This window comes from Pinus tabuliformis, chromosome 3_1 (genome assembly GCF_031772625.1).
Source record: "Pinus tabuliformis cultivar Carrire ecotype Pingquan chromosome 3_1, CPIR1, whole genome shotgun sequence".
NCBI lineage: Eukaryota > Viridiplantae > Streptophyta > Pinopsida > Pinales > Pinaceae > Pinus > Pinus tabuliformis.
In genome coordinates this window covers 173987925-174003117 of record NC_142301.1, presented here as the reverse complement: position 1 = coordinate 174003117, position 15193 = coordinate 173987925, and the positions used below count along the sequence as shown (strand labels likewise).

General features: G+C 35.4%; 2 protein-coding genes across 2 annotated transcripts; one reads left to right on the top strand and one right to left on the bottom strand.

Annotated features, from left to right (window-relative positions):
• Nucleotides 1-378: 378 nt before the first annotated feature.
• Nucleotides 379-8197, top strand: LOC149186364 (uncharacterized). Its single transcript, XM_089412607.1, has 4 exons — nucleotides 379-693; nucleotides 4293-4387; nucleotides 6188-6282; nucleotides 8101-8197. The coding sequence occupies exons 1-4, from the start codon at nucleotides 583-585 to the stop codon at nucleotides 8124-8126; spliced, it is 327 nt and encodes a 108-aa protein (XP_089268733.1). The 5' UTR covers nucleotides 379-582; the 3' UTR covers nucleotides 8127-8197.
• A 495-nt stretch (nucleotides 8198-8692) lies between these two features.
• On the bottom strand, nucleotides 8693-10567 carry LOC149186363 (serine carboxypeptidase 1-like). The gene is made up of 4 exons (XM_089412605.1): nucleotides 10021-10567; nucleotides 9452-9534; nucleotides 9050-9172; nucleotides 8693-8961 (listed from the first exon to the last, which is right to left on the bottom strand). Exons 1-4 carry the CDS (start codon nucleotides 10199-10201, stop codon nucleotides 8821-8823), a joined length of 528 nt encoding a protein of 175 aa, XP_089268731.1. The 5' UTR covers nucleotides 10202-10567; the 3' UTR covers nucleotides 8693-8820.
• Nucleotides 10568-15193: the final 4626 nt, after the last annotated feature.

The window sequence follows — 15193 nt, the reverse complement described above, 5'->3', positions numbered from 1 at the left end:
ATTGCTAAAATTTATTTACCGGTCTTCTTTACTTATATTACAGTTCCACTGTCGACGATTAACGCCCCCATGTGATCTTAAGGTTTCTTTTCTCTATCTGATTTCTTGGGAGGAAGGGTACAAGGTGCCTACTCTACGAGGTAACACTAGTTTTGTTGTAACCTTCGTTATTATAAATTTATTTCTTCAGTTTTCTTGTTTTAATAATATTTTCCTCTGCATGTAGGTTAGACTAACTAAGGTAAGCTCTACTTGAATTCTTCGACCCTCCCAGAATTTTTCCGCAACCAGGCTCTGTCTTTACGCCGTAAGGCATTCCCCTCTGAAACCAACTCTCCTTTTGAGGTTACGTGTCCATTTGTGAGCGCTTGATTTAGTTGTTAGACGATTAAAATTGTTTCAGCCATCGGAGTGATTCCACCGAAACGTTATAAGAATCGCAACTGGCAGATCTCCATTGCTGAGTTGAGAGTTTGGTAACAATTTATAGAAGACGGTTCAACTATCGGGACTCTGTAATGTCGATCAAAGCGGCGGCTTCGCCACAACATCAACTGCTTCCTTCCCCGAGCACTTGCTCGAATGTATCGGTCCCAATCTTCCTCAAGTCCTCGTCTGTGTTTCACGGCAAAGTTAGACAAACTACCCAGCAAAGAAAATTTTCAGGCTTCTGATCTGCGCAAAGCATTCCAAGTAAGTATGCTTTACTACCCTTGGTACAGACCCCAGAGTAGAACATTGGAGATCCTCAATTTCAAATTTCAATCCCAGTGATTTAAGTATTATTTACTGAACCGAGTAGAGATAATTTCATACTAAACCCACTGCAATAAATTTTACTTGAAGAAAATGCTGACCCTCCGACTGCTCTGTCTCTTTATATTGATATGGGAATCCCAATTTCTCTCACCTATTAATCTTGATATGCATGCAGACTTTATTCAAAGGCAGATCATTTAGAGAGTTTACCACTGAAGCTTTGTTCGGGGCCATGGCTAAAACTGCAGTGGGTCCTTTGGAAACTATCCGGTAACTTTTCTTCATTCATTCTTCGTTTTATTCAGAGACAAGATGAAATGTTTTTAATCTTTTTATTGGAAATTTCAAGTTGCATTATGCAGACAGCATGGTGTGCCTATGATTTCATGGTCTGTTATTTTAACGTTGCAGGGTACACACCTGGTATAATTCGTCAGAAATAAGTCCCTTTCCATCTGCAAAAGGCACCTCTGAGTTGTCAAATACTTCATCTGCCATCCCATTTCCAACCAGATAACCCTGAAAAACTAGCCATGCAAGAAGTCAGACCATGAGACCATCTAGTAAAATTCCTAATGAACATAACGTTGTTCTGCTTCAAACCACTACATCCAAGATTATAAACTGTACTGAGATTCACAAAAATCTATACACTTGTAAACTAATTTTTTGTAGTGTGATAGAACTGAAAACCTTTATGAGGAAAGTATGTATATCTGAAGCAGCCTTAAAATCTCCAGTCTTGTAATCTGTAGCTGTATTGGAGTAAGAAATACCAGTCCCAACTGGAGAATCAACAAAAAGAATGTTGGAGACCTACATGTGCAAAACCATTCAAGGTTAATCCATTACAACAAAAATTTATACATTCAGTGGCATCCAAGTTAACTCCAAGTTGGATGAGAAACAATTTAATAATGGCAAATTCCAAAGTGATGAAAGCAACAGAACATAAAAGTTGATAACAGAGATGCTTTATCAGTGACATAATCTAGTATGCTCACTTGACGAATGTTTGAAAGAGGGAAAAAAATTTGGTGCCCTAATTGAAAACGTTTCATTATAACCATAGTGGTAGAGGCAGGAGCCTTGAACGCCAAGCTTAGTCCAAGCGTGTGGATTGGGGATGAGCATGGGCAAACTCCCAGAATTGTTACTGAGATCAAAACTCATTGGACCTGCAATAGGAGAAAAACTTTGGGATAAATATTAGAAGATCTCTATCATTTTATTTTACAAATTTCTAAAAATCACTATTATGTTCTGTTTTTCTCTACACAAGGATTCCATCAAAATAGCCTCTCAAATCAACTTATAGGACTCCTGCTGCCAGAAAGAAATTCCAGCCTATTCCAAAAACAGAGAATCCAAGAAGTCAACTGAATAACAAAACATGGGTCGTGTGTGCTTTACCATTTACTATTTCCTGTACCACCATTGGAATATTAATACCACAATAAGATTCCCCTCCGACATAAAATGGATTAGATAGAAACTCAGGGAATGCTTCAAACCACTACATCCAAGATTATAAACTGTACTGAGATTCACAAAAATCTATACACTTGTAAACTAATTTTTTGTAGCGTGATAGAATTGAAAACATTTATGAGGAAAGTATGTATATCTGAAGCAGCCTTAAAATCTCCAGTCTTGTAATCTGTAGCTGTATTGGAGTAAGAAAAACCAGTCCCAACTGGAGAATCAACAAAAAGAATGTTGGAGACCTACATGTGCAAAACCATTCAAGGTTAATCCATTACAACAAAAATTTATACATTCAGTGGCATCCAAGTTGGATGAGAAACAATTTAATAATGGCAAATTCCAAAGTGATGAAAGCAACAGAACATAAAAGTTGATAACAGAGATGCTGTATCAGTGACATAATCTAGTATGCTGACTTGACGAATGTTTGAAAGAGGGAAAAAAATTTGGTGCCCTAATTGAAAACATTTCATTATAACCATAGTGGCAGAGGCAGGAGCCTTGAACGCCAAGCTTAGTCCAAGAGTGTGGATTGGGGATGAGCGTGGGCAAACTCCCAGAATTGTTACTGAGATCAAAACTCATTGGACTTGCAATAGGAGAAAAACTTTGGGATAAATATTAGAAAATCTCTATCATTTTATTTTACAAATTTCTAAAAATCACTATTATGTTCTGTTTTTCTCTACACAAGGATTCCATCAAAATAGCCTCCCACCCTGCCTAGCCTTGCAAGTCTGGCAAGTGCATTATCTTTTCACGATCAATGCTGAACATTGAATAGGTAATGTTTCAAGAGTATGAAATCCATAATTTATCGATTTCCGTTATTCTTTGGTTTACAATGATATCTTAGTATTGCATAAGCCTAATTATAACAGCAGTTGACTCGGTTTTGGGTGCCAATTCCAACAACATGGGTAAAAGTGAGCTTACAGTTAGCCATTTGAACAAGCCATTCCCATGGCCAGATTACACAATTTGAAAACTTAATATGTACAAGATCAAAATTCATTCAGTAAATAGCAATTTTGAGCATTCAAACAGACAATAAGAGCAAGAATTGCCATAGCTGACCAATCTCATAGACAAATCCAGTGAAACCGGTGCAACCAGGACCTCCCTCAAGCCAAAGAAGAAGTGGATCATTTGCTGGATTACTTTCTGACTTCACAAAATAGTAGAAAAGTTCTCTTCCATTGGCCTCACTAACTGTCACATACCTGCATGAATATGAAGAAAACACAAAGACTTTCATGCAGTTAATTGGTCATCCAATAGAATATAAGAGTGGTATAATCACATCTTTAAGCACTCCATATAACAATTTTCACTCCTAGTCTTTTACATATTTTGAACTCTCCATGCAACAATTTTGATTTTAATATTTTTTAGCTTCAATTGTCACCAAATTTATTAAGTATCCATAGAAATTAAACTCTGTTCAAACATATTCACAGTCTGTGCATAACAATTAGATATCTGTATATCTTTTATGTTTTTCTGTCTCTCTTTGTCATATAAGCATGCATTCTACAAGCTATGAACATTCTACAAGCTATGAACTCTTTGGTTATGTTCTTAATCTTTGCATAAATACACAGCTAATTGTTTATTTACAAACATGAGCAAATTCATGCATGCTATTTTTGAACATGACTGTGTTAATGAATAAATATTCTTGCCAGTGAAAAATCTGGCACTTTGAATTTGTTACTTTCAATTATTGTTACATTTGAACATGGACTTTATTCATGAATAAATATACTTTACCTTGGATAGATATGGCACTTACCCAGCATATATCTCATAACTAATATTGCCATGATATCCTGGAAAGGACTCTACTCTGGCATTTGCAGGTGCTGCCTTGCAATTCAGCTGAAGTGAGGTGATAATCAGAGATATAATTACATGGGTAGTGAATAAATTAACCACAAATTGCATGTACTTGAAGAAAAAGCTGACCCTCCGACTGCTCTGTCTCTTCATATTGATATGGGAATCCCAATTTCTCTCACCTATTAATCTTGATATGCATGCAGACTTTATTCAAAGGCAGATCATTTAGAGAGTTTACCAGTGGAGCTTTGTCCGGGGCCATGGTTAAAACTGCAGTGGGTCCTTTGGAAACCATCCGGTAACTTTTCTTCATTCATTCTTCGTTTTATTCAGAGACAAGATGAAATGTTTTTAATCTTTTTATTGGAAATTTCAAGTTGCATTATGCAGACAGCATGGTGTGCCTATGATTTCATGGTCTCTTATTTTAACGTTGCAGGGTACACACCTGGTATAATTCGTCAGAAATAAGTCCCTTTCCATCTGCAAAAGGCACCTCTGAGTTGTCAAATACTTTATCTGCCATCCCATTTCCAACTAGATAACCCTGAAAAACTAGCCATGCAAGAAGTCAGACCATGAGACCATCTAGTAAAATTCCTAAAGAACATAACGTTGTTCATAGTCACCAACATATTTTGGAGAGGCCTGAATGAAGAAAGCTATGAATTTCAATTATTAGCAAAGAGTTTTGACCTTAATGTTCAAGGTTGGTTTAATACCTGCTTCATTTCCTGTCATAGCCAAGAAAGAGAGGTTGCAACGGTCAAGCATCAAAGTATCAATCATAAAACAAATTGTATTAAGAAAAATACAATGTCTAGAACATATGTTTTCCTGAAATGCAACCTCAAATCAACTTATAGGACTCCTGCTGCCACAAAGAAATTCCAGCCTATTCCAAAAACAGAGAATCCAAGAAGTCAACTGAATAACAAAACATGGGTGCCAGCAGTTGACTCGGTTTTGGGTGCCAATTCCAACAACATGGGTAAAAGTGAGCTTACAGTTAGCCATTTGAACAAGTCGTTCCCATGGCCAGATTACACAATTTGAAAACTTAATATGTACAAGATCAAAATTCATTCAGTAAATAGCAACTTTGAGCATTGAAATAGACAATAAGAGAAAGAATTCCCATAGCTGACCAATCTCATAGACAAATCCAGTGAAACCGGTGCAACCAGGACCTCCCTCAAGCCAAAGAAGAAGTGGATCATTTGCTGGATTACTTTCTGACTTCACAAAATAGTAGAAAAGTTCTCTTCCATTGGCCTCACTAACTGTCACATACATGCATGAATTTGAAGAAAACACAAAGACTTTCAAGCAGTTAATTGGTCATCCAATAAAATATAAGAGTGGTAGAATCACATCTTTAAGCACTCCATATAACAATTTTCGCTCCTAGTCTTTTACATATTTTGAACTCTCCATGCAACAATTTTGACTTTAATATTTTTTAGCTTCAATTGTCACCAAATTTATTAAGTATCCATAGAAATTAAACTCTGTTCAAACATATTCACAGTCTGTGCATAACAATTAGATATCTGTATATCTTTTATGTTTTTCTGTCTTTCTTTGTCATATAAGCATGCATTCTACAAGCTATGAACTCTTTGGTTATGTTCTTAATCTTTGCATAAATACACAGCTAATTGTTTATTTACAAACAGGAGCAAATTCATGCATGCTATTTTTGAACATGACTGTGTTAATGAATAAATATTCTTTCCAGTGAAAAATCTGGCACTTTGAATTTGTTACTTTCAATTATTGTTACATTTGAACATGGACTTTATTCATGAATAAATATACTTTACCTTGGATAGATATGGCACTTACCCAGCATATATCTCATAACTAATATTGCCATGATATCCTGGAAAGGACTCCACTCTGGCATTTGCAGGTGCTGCCTCGCAATTCAGCTGAAGTGAGGTGATAATCAGAGATATAGTTACATGGGTAGTGAATAAATTAACCACAAATCGCATGTACTTGAAGAAAATGCTGACCCTCCGACTGCTCTGTCTCTTCATATTGATATGGGAATCCTAATTTCTCTCACCTATTAATCTTGATATGCATGCAGACTTTATTCAAAGGCAGATCATTTAGAGAGTTTACCAGTGGAGCTTTGTCCGGGGCCATGGTTAAAACTGAAGTGGGTCCTTTGGAAACTATCCGGTAACTTTTCTTCATTCATTCTTCGTTTTATTCAGAGACAAGATGAAATGTTTTTAATCTTTTTATTGGAAATTTCAAGTTGCATTATGCAGACAGCATGGTGTGCCTATGATTTCATGGTCTGTTATTTTAACGTTGCAGGGTACACACCTGGTATAATTCATCAGAAATAAGTCCCTTTCCATCTGCAAAAGGCACCTCTGAGTTGTCAAATACTTCATCTGCCATCCCATTTCCAACCAGATAACCCTGAAAAACTAGCCATGCAAGAAGTCAGACCATGAGACCATCTAGTAAAATTCCTAAAGAACATAATGTTGTTCATAGTCACCAACATATTTTGGAGAGGCCTGAATGAAGAAAGCTATGAATTTCAATTATTAGCAAAGAGTTTTGACCTTAATGTTCAAGGTTGGTTTAATACCTGCTTCATTTCCTGTCATAGCCAAGAAAGAGAGGTTGCAACGGTCAAGCATCAAAGTATCAATCATAAAACAAATTATATTAAGAAAAATACAATGTCTAGAACATATGTTTTCCTGAAATGAAACCTCAAATCAACTTATAGGACTCCTGCTGCCACAAAGAAATTCCAGCCTATTCCAAAAACAGAGAATCCAAGAAGTCAACTGAATAACAAAACATGGGTGCCAGTAGTTGACTCGGTTTTGGGTGCCAATTCCAACAACATGGGTAAAAGTGAGCTTACAGTTAGCCATTTGAACAAGTCGTTCCCATGGCCAGATTACACAATTTGAAAACTTAATATGTACAAGATCAAAATTCATTCAGTAAATAGCAACTTTGAGCATTGAAACAGACAATAAGAGCAAGAATTCCCATAGCTGACCAATCTCATAGACAAATCCAGTGAAACCGGTGCAACCAGGACCTCCCTCAAGCCAAAGAAGAAGTGGATCATTTGCTGGATTACTTTCTGACTTCACAAAATAGTAGAAAAGTTCTCTTCCATTGGCCTCACTAACTGTCACATACCTGCATGAATTTGAAGAAAACACAAAGACTTTCAAGCAGTTAATTGGTCATCCAATAGAATATAAGAGTGGTAGAATCACATCTTTAAGCACTCCATATAACAATTTTCGCTCCTAGTCTTTTACATATTTTGAACTCTCCATGCAACAATTTTGATTTTAATATTTTTTAGCTTCAATTGTCACCAAATTTATTAAGTATCCATAGAAATTAAACTCTGTTCAAACATATTCACAGTCTGTGCATAACAATTAGATATCTGTATATCTTTTATGTTTTTCTGTCTTTCTTTGTCATATAAGCATGCATTCCGCAAGCTATGAACATTCTACAAGCTATGAACTCTTTGGTTATGTTCTTAATCTTTGCATAAATACACAGCTAATTGTTTATTTACAAACATGAGCAAATTCATGCATGCAATTTTTGAAGATGACTGTGTTAATGAATAAATATTCTTTCCGGTGAAAAATCTAGCACTTTGAATTTGTTACTTTCAATTATTGTTACATTTGAACATGGACTTTATTCATGAATAAATATACTTTACCTTGGATAGATATGGCACTTACCCAGCATATATCTTATAACTAATATTGCCATGATATCCTGGAAAGGACTCCACTCTGGCATTTGCAGGTGCTGCCTTGCAATTCAGCTGAAGTGAGGTGATAATCAGAGATATAGTTACATGGGTAGTGAATAAATTAACCACAAATTGCATGGACTTGAAGAAAATGTTGACCCTCCGACTGCTCTGTCTCTTCATATTGATATGGGAATCCCAATTTCTCTCACCTATTAATCTTGATATGCATGCAGACTTTATTCAAAGGCAGATCATTTAGAGAGTTTACCAGTGGAGCTTTGTCCGGGGCCATGGTTAAAACTGCAGTGGGTCCTTTGGAAACTATCTGGTAACTTTTCTTCATTCATTCTTCGTTTTATTCAGAGACAAGATGAAATGTTTTTAATCTTTTTATTGGAAATTTCAAGTTGCATTATGCAGACAGCATGGTGTGCCTATGATTTCATGGTCTCTTATTTTAATGTTGCAGGGTACACACCTGGTATAATTCGTCAGAAATAAGTCCCTTTCCATCTGCAAAAGGCACCTCTGAGTTGTCAAATACTTCATTTGCCATCCCATTTCCAACCAGATAACCCTGAAAAACTAGCCATGCAAGAAGTCAGACCATGAGACCATCTAGTAAAATTCCTAAAGAACATAACGCTGTTCATAGTCACCAACATATTTTGGTGAGGCCTGAATGAAGAAAGCTATGAATTTCAATTATTAGCAAAGAGTTTTGACCTTAATGTTCAAGGTTGGTTTAATACCTGCTTCATTTCCTGTCATAGCCAAGAAAGAGAGGTTGCAATGGTCAAGCATCAAAGTATCAATCATAAAACAAATTGTATTAAGAAAAATACAATGTCTAGAACATATGTTTTCCTGAAATGCAACCTCAAATCAACTTATAGGACTCCTGCTGCCACAAAGAAATTCCAGCCTATTCCAAAAACAGAGAATCCAAGAAGTCAACTGAATAACAAAACATGGGTCGTGTGTGCTTTACCATTTACTATTTCCTGTACCACCATTGGAATATTAATACCACAATAAGATTCCCCTCCGACATAAAATGGATTAGATAGAAACTCAGGGAATGCTTCAAACCACTACATCCAAGATTATAAACTGTACTGAGATTCACAAAAATCTATACACTTGTAAACTGATTTTTTGTAGCATGATAGAACTGAAAACCTTTATGAGGAAAGTATGTATATCTGAAGCAGCCTTAAAATCTCCAGTCTTGTAATCTGTAGCTGTATTGGAGTAAGAAAAACCAGTCCCAACTGGAGAATCAACAAAAAGAATGTTGGAGACCTACATGTGCAAAACCATTCAAGGTTAATCCATTACAACAAAAATTTATACATTCAGTGGCATCCAAGTTAAGTCCAAGTTGGATGAGAAACAATTTAATAATGGCAAATTCCAAAGTGATGAAAGCAACAGAACATAAAAGTTGATAACAGAGATGCTTTATCAGTGACATAATCTAGTATGCTCACTTGACGAATGTTTGAAAGAGGGAAAAAAAATTGGTGCCCTAATTGAAAACATTTCATTATAGCCATAGTGGCAGAGGCAGGAGCCTTGAACGCCAAGCTTAGTCCAAGAGTGTGGATTGGGGATGAGCGTGGGCAAACTCCCAGAATTGTTACTGAGATCAAAACTCATTGGACCTGCAATAGGAGAAAAACTTTGGGATAAATATTAGAAGATCTCTATCATTTTATTTTACAAATTTCTAAAAATCACTATTATGTTCTGTTTTTCTCTACACAAGGATTCCATCAAAATAGCCTCCCACCCTGCCTAGCCTTGCAAGTCTGGCAAGTGCATTATCTTTTCACGATCAATGCTGAACAATGAATAGGTAATGTTTCAAGAGTATGAAATCCATAATTTATCGATTTCCGTTATTCTTTGGTTTACAATGATATCTTAGTATTGCATAAGCCTAATTATAACAGCAGTTGACTCGGTTTTGGGTGCCAATTCCAACAACATGGGTAAAAGTGAGCTTACAGTTAGCCATTTGAACAAGCCGTTCCCATGGCCAGATTACAAATTTGAAAACTTAATATGTACAAGATCAAAATTCATTCAGTAAATAGCAACTTTGAGCATTGAAACAGACAATAAGAACAAGAATTCCCATAGCTGACCAATCTCATAGACAAATCCAGTGAAACCAGTGCAACCAGGACCTCCCTCAAGCCAAAGAAGAAGTGGACCATTTGCTGGATTACTTTCTGACTTCACAAAATAGTAGAAAAGTTCTCTTCCATTGGCCTCACTAACTGTCACATACCTGCATGAATATGAAGAAAACACAAAGACTTTCATGCAGTTAATTGGTCATCCAATAGAATATAAGAGTGGTAGAATCACATCTTTAAGCACTCCATATAACAATTTTCGCTCCTAGTCTTTTACATATTTTGAACTCTCCATGCAACAATTTTGACTTTAATATTTTTTAGCTTCAATTGTCACCAAATTTATTAAGTATCCATAGAAATTAAACTCTGTTCAAACATATTCACAGTCTGTGCATAACAATTAGATATCTGTATATCTTTTATGTTTTTCTGTCTTTCTTTGTCATATAAGCATGCATTCTACAAGCTATGAACATTCTACAAGCTATGAACTCTTTGGTTATGTTCTTAATCTTTGCATAAATACACAGCTAATTGTTTATTTACAAACAGGAGCAAATTCATGCATGCAATTTTTGAACATGACTGTGTTAATGAATAAATATTCTTTCCAGTGAAAAATCTGGCACTTTGAATTTGTTACTTTCAATTATTGTTACATTTGAACATGGACTTTATTCATGAATAAATATACTTTACCTTGGATAGATATGACACTTACCCAGCATATATCTCATAACTAATATTGCCATGATATCCTGGAAAGGACTCCACTCTGGCATTTGGAGGTGCTGCCTTGCAATTCAGCTGAAGTGAGGTGATAATCAGAGATATAATTACATGCGTAGTGAATAAATTAACCACAAATTGCATGGACTTCGTGAGGGAAGACATTGTTATGGAAATAAACCCAACCTCACTTCAATTAAAAAGAAAACAGTGTGTCTATACATATATATTTCTCGAGTGCACTTCTAATAGGCCTCGAAATGCTTTGATATATATGGACAGTTCATTAAAGACAGCGATAATTCTTATTTAAAATGATTCAGTTATTTTCATGACTCATTTGAACATTTAAAGATTATGTCAAATCGTACGTATCTCTATCAGTGTGAATATCCTCAGGCTAAGTCAACAGAATATTTTTTGCATTGCCCCTTCAAGATGATCAAACGTTATCTTCTCTATCTGCCATTCATTTCAGCCCGCCAGCCGGTGTAAAGACTTCTTGTTGTATCCATGTAATGCCTGGAAAATAGCATCCACGACCATATCCTGGAGCTTATCTGATTGCCGATTTTCTGAATATTTGGCAATTGGATGGACAAGGATATGGGCACGGTTAAAAATTTCACGGTTTTTATGTCCACCAGATTATTAAATATTTGGGGAATCTACAATCCAGATAAAACACTTAGTCAAAAATTTAACTGCGCCTCCAAATATTTGGAGAATCTGCAATCGACATAAAAAATGCTGTCAAATATTTAACTGCTCCCCTAAATATTCAGGGAATCTGCAATCAAGATACCATACAAGGCTGTACCCAAATCCAAAAGTGAGAAGACTAATTAAGTTGTTGGAAAGACGATCCACAGTTGGATATTTGTGCCATGGGATGTTAGGCAAGCTACATAATTTCTGGTAACCAGTTCCTCATTATTTAGATTTTCATAGTTGGAAATGATGTTTTGTCTTTGTATCGAAATGAATGGCACTGAGTGCTATGAATTTCACCTAGAGTACTCAGAAGCATTTTGAATACATTGGTGTTTCATCTAGAGTGTAAGTACTCGGTACAAGTAAAGTTAGCTTCATGTTCTCACCCATAATGATTGCCTGGTTCGTGACCAACATCATGATAGGACAGTATAATATTGTGAAATATTATCCTAGAGCATTCAAGGCATTCAACCCATATTATATATACTATTACTTTCATGAATATCACTAATAAGGATGGGTGATGCTTGCAGGTGTAGTCTTATGTATAACAGGTATTGATTATTCGCATGATGATATGTGTCTCATTTTATCATATAGTATACTTGGAACTGTTTTCTAACTCAATTGATAAATCCATACCAATGATTTTCTCAAACAAAATTCGTAACTTCATCCCAATTATTTATGTTAAAGCTATACAAATAGAAACACTAACATCAGTGCTTTGTTCTGACTGGATCCAGGTGCCGAGGCCATGTTTGCAGACTTGGGCCATTTCAACAGGAAATCAATCCAGGTCCAAGCTATATGTCAAGGACATAATTATTAGTATTTCATCATACCTGCGTGCTTCATCCTCAAGTTTTAGTACCATAATGAGAAATTTGGGTTTTTCGTTGCAGCTTGCTTTCTGTGTGTTGGTTTACCCATCTCCACTTATCACATATACGAGACAAGTGACTTATTTGATAGAAAACCCAGGGGACATAGGCTCTACATTTTACAAAGCAATACTACAGCCTGTGTACTGGTTAATGTTCATTGTTGCCACTTTAGCAGCCATTGTAGCCAGTCAAGCATTGATTACAGCAACATTCTCAATCATAAAACAGTCCATGGCTCTTAGCTGCTTCCCTCGATCTTATTTTCCACCACAGGGATGAAAAACGTTGCCTTATTTCATATCATAATGTACTGATATTCAGTATATAATGAAAATTCTAAGCATTTACCATGTTTTAAATATGCATTCATTTTTAAATTTATGGAATTTATGGTAGATTATCTACGTATGAATCATGATTTGAAATCTTGGCTTTGTAGAAGAAGAATACCAAAGTTTTGTGATTTTTAGGTTATCATTAGATAGGTAAAAGATGGACAAGAAATCACAATGTGTTTTTAAATTATGTTTTGAAAGAGATAAAAGTTTTGATAGCGTTTTCAATTTACTTCAGTTTTGATAGTGGATATGTGAGCTGGGCTATATGGAGATAATTAGAGCTATTTAATACTACTCATTGTTTGGTGAATTTGAGATTCAAAGTTTGTCTACCAAATGTTTTACAGCAAATTGACAACATTGGCTAGCTTGCTCCTTGAATTCGCATCAGCTCTTGAAACGTCACCACTTATGGATTACCAGCGGAGAATAATAGCATATATATGGTTAGATATTTTATTTTTCTTACTTATATTGTTACTGGTCTTGATGGTGTTGTTTTGGTTGTGGCGAATTTTAAGAAGAATTGATCACGCTCCTTTGGAAGTGCCAGCCCTTGATGCTCAGTTGTGATGTAAAATACAGGAAGATAGAAACCTTTGCATTGTTGTATTGATAATATGTTGTTTTTATTGACTTTTGGGGCATGGAAAGACTTGTTTCCTTCACTGGTGAGAATATTAGAAGGATAATCTATGACAAATAGTGCACGGGACATCGTTTACACAAAATATTTTGTTTATACTACCCTTCACTCTGTTTTTTGCTATCTCTGAAGGCGTTTATCTATCATCTGTATTGCATAAGGTACCACAAGGAGGTTGGTGTCCCTTCCTAATTACAGCAATTTTTCTGACCATAATGTTCTCTTGGAACTATGGAAGGCAGAAAAGTATAAATATTTAGCACGGAGAAAACTCAGCATAGAAGGTTTGAATGGATTGCTTGCCAGGGTGAATTCACGTGTACCAGGAATTTGTTTCTTCTGCAGTGACCTTATTTTCGGCATGTTGCTATTCTTCCACACACTACTATTACTTATCCATATTCAAAGCACACATCACTAATAGTTTCAAGTGTAACTCAATATCATCCACCCTTGCGTTCAACAATGTCCATTCACATGTCACTATTCTTCTACACACTATTATTTATAAAATATCTATATTCAACATACACATAACTAACAATTTCAATTGCAACTCTTTATCATCCACCCTTGCTTTCAACAATGCCCATTCACATGTCCCTATTCTTCCACACTCTATGCCTTACGGCGTTTCCTTTGCAACATCAGGTGCAAATGCTAGTTTTAACCCTCTGAATCTCTATTGCAGGTTAGTCTCGTTCTTCACAAGACGATTGTTCCCTAGGATTTAGGCTCGACTACTTCATGGGAATCCTCAGTGATTCACCCAATAATTTTCTTGTCGAACCAGAGCTAAGGGGTTCGTGGTAGCCCTATAATGGGTTTTAGGGTTTTACTTCTTGTTATTATTAAGCGTGTAGAAAGAATCGTAATCACTGGATAAGTTAATAATGTTCCATTCAGCTAAAATGCATATGCTTTATGATATTTCTTATTATAAAGTGACCCAGTTTGGGATTGTTCCCTATAATGCAATATATGTCTACTCTTGAGATTTTTTATGGTTTTGGGCTTTCTGGTCCATCCATTTGATATGGTATTTTTTTTATGGAATTCATTGTTGTGGTTAGTGACACTATGCTTATTGTTTAATCTGAATTCGTATTTCTTGTCATGTAAATACTATTCGCTAGTTATGCTGTTTACTTCTATCAGTAATTAGATATTATTACTAAACTTGTTATGTTGTTACAAATGATTCTTTTCCTTTCAAAGTAGTGGTATCTTCATGCACTGTGAATGCATTGTTCTTTTCTTGAAATGTGTTTACTTGATATATATATATATATATATATATATATATATATATATATATATATATTGTACTTTTTATCTTGATGTAGTTTTGATTGACCTATTTGTGCCACTAATGAGACTAGCTCAGACCAGTCATGGGATGTTGAACTTCTTCAGTTGGGCCGAGGACTAAACTGGCCGGTGACAATAGGACACAGATTATGTATGGCCCTAGTTACATTCTTAGGTTGTTCTGATGCTTTTAACGTTCATATGTACATAATGCGTAATTGGAAATATTTTTCTATACTGTCTACCATACTTAAGGAGAGCAATCATTTTTCTAAAAACCATACAAGTTTAATAATTTTATACCTGAATACGTTCTTTTGACAAAAATAAATATTGCATGTAACCATTTCAAAAATGCATTAACTTAAATAGTGAAGGTGTATCATTAACAGTTCTAGCGAGAGCACCATAAACTCATTTTACCGTATTTATTCTCAGTGTTCAGTCAATTTGCTATTTAGTTACAAATCCATAATTTCATCCTATATCAGGAAATGCAATGAAAACTTTTGTACAGACAACAACAAAGTTAAATACTTTTATGATCT

Coding starts and splice junctions, on each gene's coding strand:
- LOC149186364 (XM_089412607.1), top strand. CDS start 583: ATGTATCGGTCCCAATCTTCCTCAAGTCCTCGTCTGTGTTTCACGGCA. Junction 694..4,292: donor ATCTGCGCAAAGCATTCCAA/GTAAGTATGCTT, acceptor ATATGCATGCAG/ACTTTATTCAAAGGCAGATC. Junction 6,283..8,100: donor GGTCCTTTGGAAACTATCCG/GTAACTTTTCTT, acceptor ATATGCATGCAG/ACTTTATTCAAAGGCAGATC.
- LOC149186363 (XM_089412605.1), bottom strand. CDS start 10,201: ATGAAAGTCTTTGTGTTTTCTTCATATTCATGCAGGTATGTGACAGTT. Junction 9,173..9,451: donor ACTCTTGGACTAAGCTTGGC/GTTCAAGGCTCC, acceptor TTGCACATGTAG/GTCTCCAACATTCTTTTTGT. Junction 8,962..9,049: donor TACATACTTTCCTCATAAAG/GTTTTCAGTTCT, acceptor TCTTGGATGTAG/TGGTTTGAAGCATTCCCTGA.